This window comes from Hypanus sabinus, chromosome 9 (genome assembly GCF_030144855.1).
Source record: "Hypanus sabinus isolate sHypSab1 chromosome 9, sHypSab1.hap1, whole genome shotgun sequence".
NCBI lineage: Eukaryota > Metazoa > Chordata > Chondrichthyes > Myliobatiformes > Dasyatidae > Hypanus > Hypanus sabinus.
The window spans coordinates 131,748,680-131,768,448 of record NC_082714.1 but is presented as its reverse complement, the minus strand read 5'-3'; the positions used below and the strand labels follow the sequence as shown (position 1 = coordinate 131,768,448).

General features: G+C 39.0%; 1 protein-coding gene across 1 annotated transcript in view; it reads right to left on the bottom strand.

Moving 5' to 3' along the window:
• The window catches only part of LOC132399810 (brefeldin A-inhibited guanine nucleotide-exchange protein 2-like), a 139,276-nt gene that overhangs the window by 4,870 nt on the left and 114,637 nt on the right, over window positions 1-19,769 (bottom strand). The window contains exons 29-38 of the mRNA XM_059980584.1: window positions 18,496-18,626; window positions 18,271-18,400; window positions 13,965-14,100; window positions 13,674-13,812; window positions 13,494-13,548; window positions 13,263-13,380; window positions 12,327-12,466; window positions 8,844-9,012; window positions 4,461-4,599; window positions 747-864 (exon numbers count right to left, since the gene is read on the bottom strand). Of these exons, the coding sequence (XP_059836567.1) occupies window positions 747-864; window positions 4,461-4,599; window positions 8,844-9,012; window positions 12,327-12,466; window positions 13,263-13,380; window positions 13,494-13,548; window positions 13,674-13,812; window positions 13,965-14,100; window positions 18,271-18,400; window positions 18,496-18,626 (1,275 nt within the window). The remainder of the gene's footprint in view (window positions 1-746; window positions 865-4,460; window positions 4,600-8,843; window positions 9,013-12,326; window positions 12,467-13,262; window positions 13,381-13,493; window positions 13,549-13,673; window positions 13,813-13,964; window positions 14,101-18,270; window positions 18,401-18,495; window positions 18,627-19,769) is intronic.

Sequence of the window (19,769 nt, the reverse complement as noted above, 5' to 3'; positions counted from 1 at the left end):
CCAGTTATTTATCTTCATCTAGCTAGGGATACTGATAATTTGTAAAATAAATGCAAATTTCTTGCACCACAGATTAAATAATTTTCTAATTATCACTATCTCATTTAAAAAAAAAGACCAAGCAAATTATCAGGGACTTAATACCAATACTGTACTGGAAACCATTCCATGTTCGTAATGAACAAAAATATAACATGCAGTAGGTAAAACTAAAAGTAAAGATCAAAAGATCTATAGTTGCTGGAAATTTGAAATAAAAACAGAAAATGCTAGAAACTCTCAGCAGGTTGGGTTGTACAATTGAAGAAAGGGACAGAGTTAACATTTGAGTTTTTCCATTTTTATTTCAAAAACGGACAAAAAAAAGGTCTGTAATTAGTAAATTTTATTATCATTGACTCACAGCCTGAAATATAATTTGGCTTAATCCAACTATGTCCTTTTCAATCAAAACAAACAAATTTAATTTCCTTACTCCTTACCACTATTCCATACATGCAATTTTCAAATATATTAAATTCACTTATAAAGCAGATGCTAGATCCTTTTCCAGCAGCCAGTGGAATACATTTCAAACTGACAACAAAATATGATCTAATGACAATAGTTCTTAGCAGCTTTATTGGTGCCTGGTTTCAAACCTCTAGCCCTTAGATTAGAAAAAGCACTGCTGTTTGTTGTCAAAATTTGATTTGCAGGATATCAATAGATAAAGTTTCATATTATTTTATACAATACTTGCTCACCTTTTCATCACTGGTTTTGAGAGTCTTTGTGAGGAAAAGCAGCAATAAATTTGTCCATGCTTCACGGTGACTTTCAGAGGTTAGTGTTATGAAATAAGCTAGAGCTTCACAGCAAACACTGAGAAAAAACAAAATTTTTTCCATGAAGTAAGTAGCAATTTATGAATCTGATAGGTACATGACAAGTTTTGATAGATGCTTCATTCGTATAACATTCCATTTTCTATAAATTTAATGACATAACTGAAATTAATCTCACATTGTTTGAATAACAAATGGTAGGAAGCATATCTGTCAATGACTCAATCTTCAAATAATAGTTCCCTCCAAATGAGACCTGACATATTTCCATATTCCTATTGATTCACAAAAATAAACCAGCAGTAACTCTGCCGTTGACAATTATCCATTATCAAAATGGCAAATCACCTTCCAGTTTCAAAAAGGCATTTCACCAGGAGGTGGCACTGCTCTATCAAACACAATTGCAACAAGCCCAGAGTAAGTGGTCAGTCTGCCTCCATCAAGCAGACCTCCTTCAGAATGATGTTTTAGCAATGTACACTGGTAATCTAGTTATACCACTCCAGAACGCGACGTCATATTGTGTTGGATATTACGGGAATAGTACTGACAGGGGTCTATTACTACAGTCAATTTGGGCACCACGGTAATGGAGCAGTTAAGTGTGATATTATCACAACTTGGGGCCTTCCAGATGGAGGTCAATTCCAGCAACACTCTTGTAAGGAATCTCTGTGCATCCTCCCCATGGAATGTGTGGGATTTCCCCGGGTCTTCTGGTTTCCTCCCACAGTCTAAAGATGCACTGGGCAGGTTAACTGGTCATTGTAATTTGTGTCATGATTAGGTTAAGTTTAAATTGGTTTGTTGGGGTGGCATAACTCGAAGGGCTAACTCTGCCACGCAACACTAAATAAAAAAATAATGTCGACCTGAATTAGGCAAACTGACTATATGCTTTGGGTTGCTTGTTGAGCAGTAATTGGCCATTTGAAATGACCAGCCGATAGCCGATACTGACAAATGAACAATATTATTGACACCTTCTGGATTAATTACTGCTAAACTGACAATATCTGTCATTTTTATTACAACAGAGAGCATGACACATGGACCAGTCATCACGGACTCACCATCACTACTGAGCAGGTGAGAGGGCTCCGGGGAAACTCAGACACGGCAAAGCATTGGGACCGGATGGTGAGAATGCCAGGGTCCTGGAGGAGTGTGCTGAGCAGCTGTGTGGAGTCCTCCAGTGCATTTTCAATCTGAGTCTTGACCTAAAAAGGGTCCTGACTATGTGGAAAATAGTACCCAAAAAGGGCCAACCAAAAATGTTGAATGATACCGTCCAGTAGCCCTGACCTCACACATCATGAAGACCCTAGAGAGGCTGGTCCTGGGTCAACTCTGACCCCTGATCATATCAGCCCTCGATCCCCTGCAGTTTGTCTACCAGGAGCAGGCTGGAGTCAACGATGCTGTCACTTACTTGCTGAACAGAACCTACTCCCATTTGGACAAGTAGGGCAGCACTGAAAGGATCTTATTTTAGGTTTCTCAAGTGCCTTCAATACCACACAGCCCTCATTGCTGGGGGAAAAGCTGTGTTCAATGCAGGTTGGCACTTCCATTGTATCCTGAATAATGGACTACCTGACTGGCAGACCATTTATGCAGCTTCATAACTGCGTGTCAGACATGGCTAAATGCAGCACTGAGGACCCAAAGGGCACTGTATTGGTTCCCTTCCTGTTTGCCCTGTATACCTTGGATTTTAGATACAATACTGAGTCATGTCATCTACAGAAATTCTCTGATGACTCAGTAATAGTTGGGTATATAAAGGGAGGACGGGATGATGAATACAGGGCCTTGGTGGAGGATTCTGTCTTACTGATGTTGAGCGGCAGATGATTCAGCTTGCACCATTTGACAAAGGAGATTGTGATGGACTTTTAGGAAGACTAAGTCTACACTGCTCCCTATTACTATCGATGGTGAGGATGTGGATGTGGTGAGGAGCTACAAGCACCTGGATGACAGACTTGTGTGAAGCACCAACACAAGAAGGGCCAGAGTCACCTCTACTTCCTGAGGAGACTGAGGTCCTTTGGAGTATTTTGACCTCTCCTTCACATGTTCTACTAGTCTGTTGTCGCCAGTACAGTCTTCTCTGTGGTGGTGTGTTGGGAAAATGGCATCAACACGGGTGATCCAACAGGCTCAATAAACTGCTTAGAAAGGCTGGCTCTGTTATAAGCGTCAAACTGGACATACTGGAGATTGTGGTAGAACAAAGGCTCCTATGCAAAATCCTGGCAATTCTGGGCAATGTTTCTCACCCTCTGCATGCCACCTTGGTTGAACAGAGCAGCACTTTTAGTAACAGTCCAAGACAACTGTGCTGCTTCAAAGAGCACCATATGTGGTCATTCTTACACTTGGCCCTTAGGCTCTATAATGAGTCAAACTATAGCTGGGGGAAGTGATGACCCCATCCTGTTAGACTTTTTGAGGTAGCTTATTTTTTATTCCTTCTTCTCTTCAACTATTTGTATATCTGTGCACTTGTAATGCTACTGTGACACTATAATTTCTTTTGGGATCAATAAAAGTATACATCTAGAATTATGGTTATTTTTCTTGATATGACTGCTATCATACAGATTTACTATTTCTTTTCACCTAAATAAAGGTGACTGTACTTGATTTAACATTATTCTCTAACAGCATTGTTCTTTGCAATTTTCAGTCCTGAGCTAATTAAGACAAAAAGATGATCTTGCAGCATTCTGACTTGTCCTGTTCGAGTTAATATCTTGTAAGCACCGCCATTCCAATTAAACTGGATGAGCGTCACCTCAGCCAATTTTATCCTCGTTCCTCAAGGAGAATCCCCAGTCCTTTTCCATGAAGTTCCTTGGGTTCTTCCAATTTCTGAAATGGACAGCGCCATTTGACAACAAGCTTCTAGAATCTCCTCTTCAAACTCCTGTCCATTCACCCACAAAGCCCGCTAACTGGAGACCAGTTAAACAACAGTTCAAATGGACTACTTAATAATGAGCATTGTTTTCAAATCTCTCCATGGTTTTATTCTTTCCTCAGTAATTTAATCTTGCCCTAACCCTCCAAGATATAACTACTAGCCAAATACAGATTGCCAGAACTTCACAGAGCTTATTCACTTCACTACGGGCAGCTGGGCTTTCAGTTGCCAAGCTACCAAATCCAAAAGTCCCTTCCAAAACTCCACTGCTTCTTTTTCACATTCGATACTATTTTCATTACACCAAGATTCCAACAATTTGCAATATATGATGCAACTTGGCATGAACTTCTTAGTGAGTTATCGTGCTCCCAAAGAAACTTGCTTGAAGTTATTATTTGAAAGTTCTATATAAATGGAAGTTGTTTGCATAGTTGTTTCAACCCTGTATTTATGAAAAGGGTGAACTAAACAAGTCTTAATACTAAAATAAAAGATCAGCCTATACTTACAAATGCCAAAAAACCCATCCTGGTTACTATGACATATTGTACTGATAAATATACTAAACATTGTAAGATTTCACTTCCCTAACAAAAACTGCAAGCCCATAACTGAAGTTATAGGCCTTACTGTTAACCCATTTTCATGACAAATATACAGTTAAAGAAAATGGGAGTGGAAATAAATTTTCATACTTCAATAGTCGTTTCTGTATATTATCCCATGAATTCCGCCGAGTTTCATCTGTGTACATGCGGAACAGTATGCGAAGGCAGCAAGCAAGACTACTGGTTTCTTGCTTTAAAAGATTAGGTTTGGACTTGCCTTTAAATCCTAGTGAAAAAGAGAGACAGAAATGAAACTGAAATAACTAAAAATAATTTGTAACATTCATCTACAAGCATGTTCTGCTATTTAGGATATCAATTTTCAGTAATGTTATCAGGTGGCTTTACTAAATATACTCACCTTTAATTGGTTTTGGGTTATGTGTGAAATTCATTCAAAAAATAATTCCCTGGCACTTGCCTTCTAACAGTAAACAAGTGAAGTTCACTATGAAAGTCAATTTGAGAAACAGCTTGGGGGTGGGGGGAGGGGGGAAACAGCATGGTAGCATAACGGTCAGCAGAATGCATTGGAGCATCAGTGATTAGGATTCAATTCCTGCCACTGTCTGTAAGTATTTTGTACATTCTGCCTGTAACAGTGTAGGTTTACTCTGGTTTCCTCCCACATTCTAAAAATGTAGAGGTTAGGGTTAGTAAGTGTGGTCATGCTGTATTGGTGTCAGAAGGATGGCGATGCTTGCAGTTGCCCCCAGCACATTTTTGTACTTTGTTGGTCCTGGACGCAGATTATGCCATTTTACTGTACATTTGAATGTACATATGAAAATAAAGCTAATGTTTAATTTTTAAATCTTTACTTTTTACTTAATATTTTAGCATATAACTACAGAAAAGCAAGATCTACATGCAAGGGAAAACAAAACTTTAAAGACAGCATAAGTTTATTGTAAAGCAATTTTTCTATTTCTTCAACAAAATAGTTATAAACTCAGTCATACAACAAAGAAATGGGCCCTTTAGCTAACCATATTGTTCGTCCAATCCAACAACTTGCATTAGGACCATGCCTCCCACTCCTTGCCTACTTAGTGCCTATAAAAAATATTCACCGCCCCATGTTTTCATGTTTTGTTTTACAACATTGAAAATCAGTGGATTCAATATGGCTTTTTCGACACTGATCAACAGAAAAGACTCTTTTATGTGAAAGTGAAATAAATTTCCTCAAATTGGTCTAAATTTATTACAATTATTCAACACAAAATAATTCATTATGTAATTACTCACTACCTTCAGGTCAGTGTTTAGTAGATGCACCTTTGGCAGCAATTACAGCCTTGATTCTGTGTGGATAGGTCAATCAACTTTGCACATCTGTACACTGCAATTTTTCCCCTTTCTTCTTTACAAAACTGCTCAAGCTCTGTCAGATTGCATGGGGACAAGTCCAGCCACAAATTCTCAATCAGACTGAGGTTTGGACTCTGACTTAGCCACTCCAGGACATTAACTTTGTTGTTTTTAAGACACTTCTGTAGCTTTGGCTTTCTGCTTGGGGTCATTGTCTTACTGCAAAACAAATCTCCTCTGAAGTTGCAGTTCCCTTGCAGACTGCATCAGGTTTTCCTCCAGGATTTCCCTGTATTTTGATGCATTCATTTTACTCTTGATCTTCATGAGCCTTCCAGGGCCTGCTGCAGTGAAGCATCCCCACAGCAATATGCAGCTATGACCATACTTCACAGTAGGGATGGTGTGTTTTGATGATGTGCGCTATTTGGCTTACACCAAACATAGCATTTAGTCTGAAGTCCAAAAAGCTCAATTTTGGATTCATCGGACCATAGAACCTTCTTCAAGCTGAATTCAGTCTCCCACATGCCTTTGGGCAAACTCTAGCCGAGATTTCACGTCAGTTTTTTTAAAAAAAAAGCCAGTGGCTTTCTCTTTCCCACTCTTCCATAAAGCTATGACTGGTGAAGCACCCAGGCAACAGTTGTTGTATGCCCAGTCTCTCCCAACTCCTCCAGAGTTGTCACAGGTCTCTTGGCGGCCTCTTCACTAGTGCCCTTCTTGCACAGTCACTCAATTTTTGAGGATGGCCTGCTCTAGGCAGACTTACAGCTGTGCCATATTCTTTTCATTTCTTGATGATTGACTTAACTAAATGCCAAGGGATATTCAGTGACTTGGAAATTTTATTTTCTGCATCTCCCGACTTGTGCTTCTCAATAACCTTTTTGCGGAGTTGCCTGGAGTGTTCTTTTGTCTTCATGGTGTAGTTTTGCAAAGATACTGACTCACTTTCAGATACAGGTGTTTTTTTCTACAATCAATTGAAACACCTTGACTGCAGACAGGTCTCCAAAAACAAATCTCCATTTAAACTAATTGTGACATCTAAAACCACTTGGTATGTCAAATTAAAGGGGGTGGATACTTATGCAATCAATTATTTTGTGTTTTATATTTGTAACACTGGACAACAAAGACTTTGCTTCTTGAATACCTTTAGGTGTATCTTACGAATTTTGGGCTACTGAAATCACCATGAAATTTCCCTATCATGCACCATTTTTTGAAATCACTTATGTTTATGATTTCATTTCATAATTCAAGTCAATTAAAATGTTGCCTACAATGTAAGCTGGAAAGTTTCCTATCTTGTCCAGGCATGCTTGGACAGTGCGACTACTACATGGCAGGACAGGTTTTAGTAATAATTATTGGGTTCAGGATTGTAAGGATGGAATTTGCTCTCATCAGGCACAAAAATTTCTATGAAGGATTTTGATATTTGAGACAGATGCTTCCCAGAATAACTGATGCCAAGATTAAGGAAAGCATTTTTGTTGGTCCACACATCAAACAGGTCATCAATGACAGGCAATTTGAAGAATTTTTAGTGGGACCGGAGAAAATAACAAGGAAGGCATTCAAGGAAATTGTTGAAATTTTTCCCTCGGCATCTACAGAGCACCAAACTACATGCAGCTGGTTGAAAGCATGCTTCAAGCATATAAAACCATGAAATGCAACATGTCGCTAAAGATTCATTTTCTGTATTCCCATTTAGACTTCTTCCCTGCAAATCTTGGTGCTGTTAGTGATGAGCATGGTGAAAGGTTTCACCAGGACATTGCGGTCATGGAGAAAAGATACCAGGGCAACTGGAATCCATCAATGCTGGCAAATTATTGATGGACACTTAAGCGAGAAGCCTCAGGCACTGAGTACAAATGAAAGTCATTAACAGAATATTTTTAACTTAGTTGAACTATTGCAAAGCATCAGCACCATTATGCAATTAAACACATTATATTCAACAGAAGTTAATTTGTTGTTTCTCCAAACTCCTACGTGATACAAGTAGTCTGAAATTATATTTGTGTTAATCTTCAAGCAGTCTATCATAAACAAAAAAAAATTTTGAGGAAGCATCACTTTTGAAAAAATTTGTTGTCCAGTGTTAATTTAATCACTTTATAGATATCTGTTTTCACTTTGACACAATTTTTTTTCTGTTGATCAGTGTCAAAAAAAGACAAATTAAATCCACTGTGATTCAATGTTGTAAACCAATAAAAAATGAAAACTTCCAAGGGGTTGAATACTTTTTACAGGCACTGTATGTCTTATTAAATTAGTATTTGTATCTGATCCCACCATCTCTGCTGGCAGCGCATTCCTGATATTCACCACTGTGTTTAAAAAAGCATATTCTATAAAGCTCCTCTGAAATTCCATGCTCTCAAACACTTATACTGTCTTGTTTATGATATCTCTACCACGGGAAGAATTTGATGATCCACATTATCAAAGTCTCTCAATCTTGTATACTTCTGTAAGGCTCCCTTGTGCAATAAATTCTCTCAATAGTGGATAGAAATTATTATAGCAAAACAAAAAAAAAATTAAATGGTCTCAGATTATTGTAGTATAATGCCTGCCCAAGCAGTTAAATGTTGACCTTGATCAAGAATTCCAAATCACTTAAATTTCTTAATCACTATATCTCTACTTTAATGAATGTAAATACAAGCATAACTACGAAAGTTGAAGCCTTTTTTAAACCTACTTCAGGTCTTATACAATGTAATCAGGTTTGGAGCATTCGTGTCTTATCTAGAGATAGATCAGTACAGAAAAACATGATCTACCAAGTCCTTGTTGAACATCAATCACCATTTACACTAATCTACTTTAATTATACATTTATTCCCAAGTACAGGAATCAAGTTCTATTACAAATGTAAAATATGTACTTTTAAAGAAATTAATAACAGGTGTCCCCTGCTTTACGCCACATTGCTTTTACAAAAGACCTACATTAGAAGAGGATTTTCACTTTTACGAAAATTTTTCCCATATAAATTAATGGTTCTTCGCTTTACGCCATTTTGGCTTAAGAAAGGTTTCATAGGAACGCTCTACCTTTGTAAAGGGGCGGACACCTGTACAATTTATTTAAATTATATTTTGAAGTTTTCCTGTACAGCATTTTACCTGCTCTCCAAAGCATAGTCCTTTGTTCATTATTTGAGTTGAAAGCTTTGGCAAATGAATGCGACTCCAACAGACAATCCAAAAGCTTGAAAATCTGTTCTGAAGACATGTATTGATACATTCCGTGGTCTTCAGTACCAATATGAACCTCAGAAATGATCATATCCCTCTGCATACAATAACAATGTGCACTGTTCAGTTTTGTGACTTAAATGTTTCTACTGTCCTGCTGTCTCAAAACAACAAATTCCATGTTTTAACATATGTCAATAATAAATCTGATTTTGTTTCAATTTTATATAGTGAGAGATTTGCAGTTGCTTCAACTCCATGTATGAACATATTTTTTATCACCATCTTAGACAAAATAATGCAGATAAACTTCAATGATCTCACCAAACTATTTTTTTAAATAAGCTTTTCAAATTACTCTTATTCTAAGTTAGGAACATTTTACCTTAGTTTCTTGTCCTCTGCCTACTGACACTCAGCTCAAGTTCTACCAGGATTATTTGGCTCAAGACTCCATTAAAATCTTGTTCCAAACATGAATAAATGACTTGAATTACAGAGGAAAGTTCAGAATGACTGTGCTTTGTGACTGTGGTAGCAAAGGGGTATATGATTTCAAATCATTGTTAGCTACATAAGTTAGTAGTTGGTAACATTGAAGGCCAACCATCTGCATCTTGGGTGTCACAACAGGAACTTCTCAGGACAGTGATCTGGGACCAACCATGCTAATGAGCATTAGAGGAACCCGAAGATAAAAAAAGTCAACATGAGGAAATCTGCAGATGCTGGAAATTCAAGCAACAGACACAAAATGCTGGTGGAACACAGCAGGCCAGGCAGCATCTATAGGGAGAAGCACTGTCGACGTTTCGGGCCGAGACCCTTCGTCAGGGCTAACTGAAAGGAAAGATACTAAGAGATTTGAAAGTAGGAGGGGGAGGGGAAAATGCGAAATGATAGGAGAAGACCGGAGGGGGTGGGGTGAAGCTGAGAGCCAGAAAGGTGATTGGCAAAAGGGATACAGAGCTAGAGAAGGGAAAGGATCATGAGATGGGAGGCCTAGGGAGAAAGAAAGGGGGAGGGGAGCACCAGAGGGAGATGGAGAACAGGCAGAGTAATGGGCAGAGAGAGAAAGAAAAAAAAAGGCGAGGGGGTAAAAAAAAACTAAATATATCAGGGATAGGGTAAGAAAGGGAGGAGGGACATTAACGGAAGTTAGAGAAGCCAATGTTCATGCCATCAGGTTGGATGCTACCCAACCGGTATATAAGGTGTTGTTCCTCCAAACTGAGTGTGGCTTCATCTTGACAGTAGAGGAGGCCATGGATAGACATAACAGAATGGGAATAGGATGTGGAATTAAAATATGTGACCACTGGGAAATCCTGCTTTCTCTGCCGGACCGTGCATAGGTGTTCAGCGAAATGGTCTCCCGTCTGCATCAGATCTCACCAATATATAAAAGGCCACACCGGGAGCACCGGACGCAGTATACCACACCAGCCGACTCACAGGTGAAGTGTCGCCTCACCTGGAAGGACTGTCTGGGACACTGAATGGTGGTGAGGGAGGAAGCGTAAGGGCAGGTGTAGCGCTTGTTCCGCTTGCAAGGATAAGTGTCGGAAAGGAGATCGGTGGGATGGGATGGGGCGGATGAATGGACAAGGGAGTCACGTAGGGAGTGATCCCTGCGGAAAGGGGGGGGGGGGGGGGGGAGGGAAAATTGTGCTTGGTAGTGGGATCCCATTGGAGGTGGCGGAAGTTACGGAGAATTATATGTTGGATCCGGAGGCTGGTGGGGTGGTAGGTGAGGACAAGGGGGACCCTATCCTGAGTGGGGTGGTGGGCGGATGGGGTGAGGGCAGACGGGTGGGAAATGGGAGATGCGTGTTTGAGAGCAGAGTTGATGGTGGAAGAAGGGAAGCCCCTTTGTTTAAAAAAGGAAGACATCTCCTTTGTCCTGGAATGAAAAGCCTCATCCTGAGAGCAGATGTGGCAGAGACGGAGGAATTGTGAGAAGGGGATAGCATTTTTGCAAGAGACAGGGTGGGAAGAGGAATAGTCCAGGTAGCTGTAAGAGTCTGTAGGCTTATAGTAGATATCAGTAGATAGGCCATCTCCAGAGATGGAGACAGAAAGATCAAGAAAGGGGAGGGAGGTGTCAGAAATAGACCAGGTAAATTTGAGGGCAGGGTGAAAGTTGGAGGCAAAGTTAATAAAGTCAACGAGCTCAGCATGCATGCAGGAGGCAGTGCCAATGCAGTAATCGATGTAGCAAAGGAAAAGGGGTGGGGGGGCGGAGAACAGATACCAGTATAAGCTTGGAACATGGACTGTTCCACAAAGCCAACAAAAAGGCAGGCATAACTGGGACCCATGCGGGTGCCCATGGCTACACCTTTGGTTTGGAGGAAGTGGGAGGAGCCAAAGGAGAAATTATTGAGAGTAAGAACTAATTCTGCTAGACGGAGGAGAGTGGTGGTAGAGGGGAATTGGTTAGGTCTGCTAGATGGAGGAAAAAGGTCAAGCTTGTTGATTATTACTGAAGTGATAAAAATAAGGTTTTTAAATAACTAAATGAAGTTTACACATATTACACTAGATTTTATTGCACCTGAAGTTGTCATAAAACCAGTTATCATTTTTTAAGAACTTAATCCTATGAGTGTACTTGATTTGTTCTTCAGCATATACAGTATCCATATGTTCATAATCATAAACAATACTGGAAGAAAGGCAACACCTGAAAATGGAAGAAGGGGCCTAAAAATGAAACCTTATCTGCTCCACCTTCCACTGATGGTACCTGATCCAAGAGCTTGCAGTATTTTCTATTTTCATTTCATTGCTTTTTTAAAAAAAAATTGCTGTTGATTTGTGTATAGTTACAGACTAGCTTGTTATTTCTTGCTGCAGAAATCAAACAATGGGAGTTTTAGTGCATTCATTTGAATTATTCAAATTAGTGCCAGTTTAATTTAAATAGTCATTCACATCCCTACGAACATTAGAAATGGGAAAGGATTTATTAGATTTGAGAAAATTTAATACTTCTTATTGGATATAACATTTTCAATATGGGATTTTCTAGAAAATTTAAAAGACTTTAAAGGATGCTAAAAACTAGACCAGGATAGTGGAATTTTTTTTTGGAATTGTTGATAAATACTGTGGCAGGTCACCATTGACACAGAAATGACTCATGCCTTAAGTGTGCATTTTGGAAACTGGCAATTGACATAAATTATTCTTGGATTCTATTTGCATTTGAGCAACAATACCGATACTATAAGCAGCTGGGTGACTGACTTTTCCAAATTATTTTCAAGAGTAGTCAAAGCTAGCATGAGAGCCCTTAAATGAAGATAAGTGTTGAAATGGCTTAAGCTTAGTAAATAAATTTCTGCCGGTTATATTAGCATTTAGTATTAAATGGAAACTGAGGCAGACAAATAATTTTCACTTTACCTGTACAGCTGCCATAGTTTCAGCATCCTCCTTTTTACTTGTTGCTGGAAAGAACACAATGTTGTCTATTGTTTGGATCAATTCAAGTTGTACAACACATTTGATGAGGAGTGCAGCAAAGAGTTTCTGATCGGATATTTCTTGAAAGGAAAAAAGAGAATAAAATTTTGCATCAATCGGAACAAATGAATTAAATTTCAAATTTGGCATCAAAGAATTACCTTACATTTAAAATTTATATTTTAATTTATTTCACATAGAATCCATTTCAAACTTTTACTGAGTTACAACAATTTTCCAAAATGAAATTTGGCCGTCATCTTCTGCCATATGATTAGGAACATGAATCTGAAACAATAAGTGTGATGTCACTATCAACAGCTGGCAATGTGCAACTGCACACTGTCTAGACTGACTGTGTTTGGAGAGCCTTATTCTGCAAAACTGTGTGTGCATTTAGTGGCTTTTTTTTGAACCCCAAGTCCACTGTAAAAAGTTCTGTTATCTTTTCAAAGTTTAAAAAAAACAGGTATCGATGATTAAGATTGCAGGTCGATGACACTAAATTAGATTTTGTGTCTGGTAAAAAGTACAAGATGCAGTTTGTGTATAATTTCCAATATTAAAAAAGGATAGTTAATAGAAGCTGAACTTAAGTTCACTTTTGGCCTGTGCTTGGCATCAGGGACTACAAGGTCACTTTTGGCGAAATTCCAACCTGCGGTATGCATTCTATTTTGTAAAGGTAGCTGTACATGGGTTTAAATATAAATTCTCCTTTTTAATCGTTTCCTGGGGGATTTTGTCAGGAGTCAGGCAAGTTATCCATCCTGTATTTCTCTTGGACTCCATATCCATGTTGAGAAACTGTCAGCCAACAAAAACCATTGCATATAGAAATTTATAGAAGTATTGTGAAGCAATTACAATACTTACTTGCATTCTGTTTATATTTCCAAGTTTCATCACTAGATATTTGACTGAATTGGCTCTGACCTTTCTCTGAAGCATTTCGCTCTATGCTACAGATTGACTGCCTGTCAGCTTCCAGGTCCTAAGGAAACGTTAGATATAACATCAGATTATAAAAGTTATTAAACACACTAAAAAATATTCTGCACTTAGAAGTGCTGTCCAATTTGTGTAACCATTATAAATTACACTCACTGAACCCTTTTCTGAAGAATCTTCCTCCATGCTTGTAGGCCGCCATGCTAAAAGGCTGTAAACAACACCAGGTATGCCTGTCAATCACTATCAGTGGATTCTGTCATTACTTGATATTTTAAGACAATGCAGTGGTCGCAGTACTTTTTAAGTTATATCAAAATCAGGAAACGAACTTACGCATGGGGAATGGTGGTCTTGAAAATGTTCAGCATACAGTCGCATGTTTTATCCCAGACTAAGGGACTGAACTTTTGACCATTTAGAATCACTACATTTTCTAAACAATTTGTCCCCGATCGGGCCAGTTGTTCATTGTCTACACGAAAGAATGGGACCAAGAAGAAAAATTATTGAAAGTCAAAATGACCAACTGCATTTCCTCACCTTTTCAAATCAAAGCATTAATCTCGTAAGTGCATTCATCCTCAACAAACACACTAAATTTATAATACTTCTGAATCAGGGTACCTTGCTGCACACACCAATGTAGCTGAGCAATTAAATCATCCAATAGTATTTGATTCAAGATTTCATAGAACTGAGTGAAGACATCACAAATTGCATAAAGTGCATGATTGCAGGTAGTTGTCATCCATTCAGATTTCTGTAGGAAAAAAGTCGGAACATTTAAATTGCAGAAATGAGATTTGGAAAATGCACTTCAGACTGAAAGGTCGTACATATTTTGGTCAGTACACAACATAAACACAAAAATAAATGGCAGCTCGAGATTTTGCAGGTACTGGAAATCTTGAGCAAGACACACATATTGCTGGAAGAACTCAGTACCTCACGAAGCATTTATTGAGGGAAATGAGCTGTCGGAGGTTCAGCCTGAGACCCTTCACGATTCCCGATGAAGAATCCAAAATCGTAAATGTTCATTCCCCTACATAGATGTTGCCTGATCTGCCGAATTCCTCCAGCATTTTTTTTAATGTATTACCAAAAAATAACTGACTGAACCCAAGAGCTTTTAGTTAGGTATTCTCTGTAATATAGCAACTCAAATGTGAAAGCAGCTTTATTAAGAGTACATCAAAATTACAGCCGTGGCACTGATAAACTAATGCTCCTGCTGTTTGATGAACAATGCATTTTGGAATATTTAGGATCACCGCAGAATTTCTTTAGTACAATGTCAACTGCTTCTTCAATGATCCTTCTTGCATCATAAAACTACAGTTTATAATGTTTACTTATGTTCCACAATGTTAATTCTAGTTGTAATAATCAGAAAATAAGACAGCTTTTATCTGGATTCAAGAAGACCAGAAAATATTGAGAAATAGGCTGTAAATGGCAGATGACATCCATGCCACTAAAATGCCAAGCAATGAACATTTCTACCTACTCACTCTTGACATTCATTGGCATTTCTACCAGTTAATCACCCCACCAACACTAGAGCCTGGGAGAATCGGCAGAGATCAGAAAAACAACTGGAGTATCAATGTTAACTATAAGAACATGTCAGATGCTGGATAGCAAAAGGGAAGCAACTCCAATGCTGGTGCCCCAAAACCATTCTACTACTCACAAGATGCAAGGCAGAAGTGTGGTGCAATATCCTTTGTTTGTCTGGATGAGTGAAACTCCAACGTTCAAGAAACTCAAACCGGACACCATACAAGGCAAAATAGCGCACTTGATTGGTATTCCATAGTTCTCAATGTGAACTTCTCTCGACTGCTGACACAATGTGGCTACAGTTTGTTTCATCTACAAAATTAAATGTTACTATCTTACAGTGGCATGCAAATATTTGGACACCCCGGTCAAAATTTCTGTTACTGTGAATAGTTAAGTGATTAGAAGATCTCCAAAAGTCATAAAGTTAAAGATGAAACATTCTTTTCAATATGTTAAGCAAGATTACTGTATTATTTTTGTTTTGTACAATCTTAGAGTGAAGAAAAGGAAAGGAGCACCATGCAAAAGTTTGGACACCCCAAGAGATTTGAGCACTCAGATAACTTTTACCAAGGTCTCAGATCTTAATTAGCTTGTTAGGGCTATGGCTTATTCACAGTCATTAAGAAGGGGCAGGTGATGCAAAAAAAAATGCAAATTTACAAATACCCTGACTTCTCAAACCTTGTCCCAACAATCAGCAGCCATGAGCCCCTCTAAGCAGCTGCCTAGCACTCTGAAAATTAAAGTACATGATGCCCACAAAGCAGGAGAAGGCTATTAAGAAGATAGCAATGCGTTTTCAGGTAGTGGTTTCCTCAGTTCGTAATGTAATTAAGAAATGGCATTTAACAGGAATGGTGGAGGTCAAGTTGAGGTCTGGAAGGCCAAGAAAACTTTCTGAGAGAACTGCTTGTAGGATTGCTAGAAAGGTAAATCAAAACCCCCATTTGACTGCAAAAGACCTTCAGCAAGATTTAGCAGACTCTGGAGTGGTGGTGCACTGTTCTACTGTGCAGTGACACCTGCACAAATATGACCTTCATGGAAGAGTCATCAGAAGAAAACCTTTCCTGTGTCCTCACCGCTAAACTCAGTGTCAGAAGTTTGCAAAGGAACATCTAAACAAGCCTGATGCATTTTGGAAACAAGTCCTGTGGAGTGATGAAGTTAAAATAGAACTTTTTGGCCGTAATGAGCAAAGGTATGTTTGGAGAAAAAAGGGTGCAGAATTTCATGAAAAGAACACCTCTCCAACTGTTAAGCACAGGGGTGGATCGATCATGCTTTGGGTTGTGTTGCAGCCAGTGGCACGGGGAAAATTTACTGGGAGCAGGTAGAATGAATTCAATTAAATACCAGCAAATTCTGGAAGCAAATATCACACCGTCTGTAAAAAAGCTGGTTAAAAAGAGGATGGCTTCTACAACAGGATAATGATCCTAAACACACCTCAAAATCCACAATGGACTACCTCAAGAGGCACAAGCTGAAGGTTTTGCCATGGCCCTCACAGTCCCCCAACCTAAACATCATTGAAAATCTGTGGATAGACCTCAAAAGAGCAGTGCATGCAAGATGGCCCAAGAATCGAAAGACTCTTAGCTGGCTACAGAAAGTATTTACAAGCTGAGATAATTGCCAAAGGGGGTGTTACTAAGTACTGACCATGCAGGGTGCCCAAATGTTTGCTTTGGGCCCTTTTCCTTTTTTGTTATTTTGAAACTGTAAAAGATGGAAAAAAAAGTAATCTTGCCAAAAATATTATGGAAATGTGTCATCTTTAACTTTATGGCTTTTGGAAATCAGGCCATCTTTTACTTGCTCAGCTATTCACAGTAACAGAAATTTTGACCAGGGGTGCCCAAACTTTTGCATGCCACTGTAGCTGTTCTGAAGAAATTACATACACCTCTTAGGAGGAGTAGGAAAATAAACATACAAGAACTTGCTGGAAGATTGCACATTATCCAGATTTGTTCATATATTTCTGCTCCTTGATTGTTTCAGTCTAAATCCTGGTCTTTCCCCCAAAGAGAGACTTTGTGAGAAACTTCTCCAGAAAGACTGCTTCATTTGGAGGTGGGACAGCAGTTCTTTGAGGGTTAGAGACTGGCATCACCCAGCAATTAATACCCACTATACTCAGTAAAATCGACTATTCTCCTAAATATGTGGGAAATATCCTCAGTGAACTAACAGGCTGATTAACTGAAAACAACAGATAATGGAAGTACATCAATCACAATGGGTTCAAGTTCAGGGACATGAAACGTGTATCAGACCTGTGCTAGCAATTTCTAAGAGCTACCCAACGTATGCAATGGAAGCAAATGCAGAAATTTCCAGGGCCCTAAAGACATACTTAAATCATCCTCAGCAACAAGTGAGGTACCAGAGGATTGGAGAATAACCAATGTTGTTCCACTGTTCAAGTATCTAAAAAACAAATCAGGAAATTATCGGCTGATGAACTTGACCTCAGTAGTGGGAATGTTATTGGAAGGTATTCCGAGGGACCAGCTATATAATTATTTAGATTGACATGGACTGATTAAGGACAGTCAGCATGGCTTTGTGCATGGTAGGCCACGTCTAACCAATCTTAGAGAACTTTTGAGAAAGTTACCAGGAAAATTGATGAAGACAAGGAAGTGGATGTTGTCTATATGCACCTTAGCAAGGCATTTGACAAGGTCTTGCATGGGAGACTGATCAAGATGCTCAGCATTTAGGATGAGGTAGTAAATTGGATTAGACTTTGGCTTTGTGGGAAAAGCCAGAGAGTGGTAGCAGATGGTTGCCCCTGTCTGGAGGCCTGTGAATAGTGGAGCATCGTAGGGATCAGAGCTGGGTCCATTGTTGTTGGGTGGGTGGGACTATAACCAGAGGTCATGGGTTAGGGGTAAAAGGTGAAAAGTTTAAGAGGAACACGAGGGGATACCTCTTCACTCAGAGGGTCATGAGAGTTTGGAATGAACTGCTAACACAAGTGGTGCATGCAAACTCAATTTCGAAGTTTAAGACAAGTTTGGATAGGTATGTAGATGCTAGGGGGATTGAGCACTATGGGCCCGGTGTAGGATGATGGGAGTAGGCAATTTAAATGGTTTGGCATGGACTAAATGGGCTGAAGGCCCTGTTTCTGTGCTGTACTTTTCTATGACTTCATATCAAGCCCTGGCATCACCCTAAAGACATCATTTTTACTCCATCAAGCATTAAATGAATACACATCAAACGATTATGTATCTGTATCCAATACAATTTCACTGCAGTTCATAACAATGTACTTGTTCTTTTTATCATACAAATGATTTAATTATAATTTCTAACACAAGTACTGTCACTTGTGCCCCACCTCAGTTTGCTGTTCAGGAAGCTTCATATTATCAAATATACGAAAGATGATTCTGAACAGATCCTGCCACCAATGCTTCTCAAATGTTTCACCGTAGCTTTTTATTATTTCAAACATCACTGTGAGCCCCCTGCGAAAGAGATTGCACAAAAATGTTAACTACAAACCATAACTGCAAAAAGCCATCATTTCTTCTGAAAAATCTGAAACTGTCAATGTTCTTACCTTGTGCGAATATCCAATTTGCAACGATTTATAATACAGGAAAGCTCAAACAATATTGGAAACCACCCTCGTACCCATACTCTATCTCCAGGTACTACATTCATGTCATCACTTGTATACTCCTTCAGCACCTATAAAAATGTGAATACCAGTCAATATATAAAAGGCACATGTTCAAAATGTGCTGATAATTTAGAAAAAATTAAGTTTTACTTAAATTACAATGATATAAATGACAAGCGTTTTCTGTTTGTTGTCTACGGTAACAGTCCTTTGCATCATGTACAAGTTTTAAGAATTACATTGCAAATTTTCTCAATGGTAAGTTTTGCTATTCATTTAACAGTTAAGATTATTTATGCAGCCTTCCCTTTCCCAATTCACTGGAGAGCATATTCAATCTGTTCTCTAGAAATGTTAATGGATAGAATTTACAGTAAGAAAATGCTTGCCTGCATATTCTGAGAGCAACAGTTCTATTCATGAATCTTTTTCAACAGGTTAAAAGACACCCTTTGGTCTCTGGACTTTTAGCCACATCTGCTCATATCTCTTATGTGATTTGGTGTAAAATTTTGTTTGGTTATGCTTCCATGATGTACAGTTATAGAACATAGAATAGTACAGCACAGTACAGGCCCTTTGGCCCACAATGTTGTGCCGACCCTTAAACCTGGCCTCCCATATAACCCCCCCACCTTAAATTCCTCCTATACCTGTCTAGTAGTCTCTTAAATTTCACTAGTGTATCTGCCTCTATCACTGACTCAGGCAGTGCATTCCACGCACCGACCACTCTCTACATAAAAAACCTTCCTCTAATACCCCCCTTGAACTTCCCACCCTTTATCTTAAAGCCATGTCCTCTTGTATTGAGCAGTGGTGCCCTGGGGAAGAGGCGCTGGCTGTCTACTCTGTCTATTCCTCTTAATATCTTGTGTATCTCTATCTTGTCTCCTCTCATCCTCCTTCTCTCCAAAGAGTAAAGCCCTAGCTCCCTTAAACTCTGATCGTAATCCATCTAAACTCTGATCGTAATCTGATCTAAACCACGCAGCATCCTGGTAAATCTCCTCTGTACCCTTTCCAATGCTTCCACATCCTTCCTGTAGTGAGGCAACCAGAACTGGACACAGTACTCCAAGTGTGGCCTAACCACAGTTTTATAGAGCTGCATCATTACTTTGCGATTCTTAAAAACTTAAACTCGACTTATGAAAGCCAACATCCCATAAGCTTTCTTAACTACCCTATCTACCTCTGAGGCAACTTTC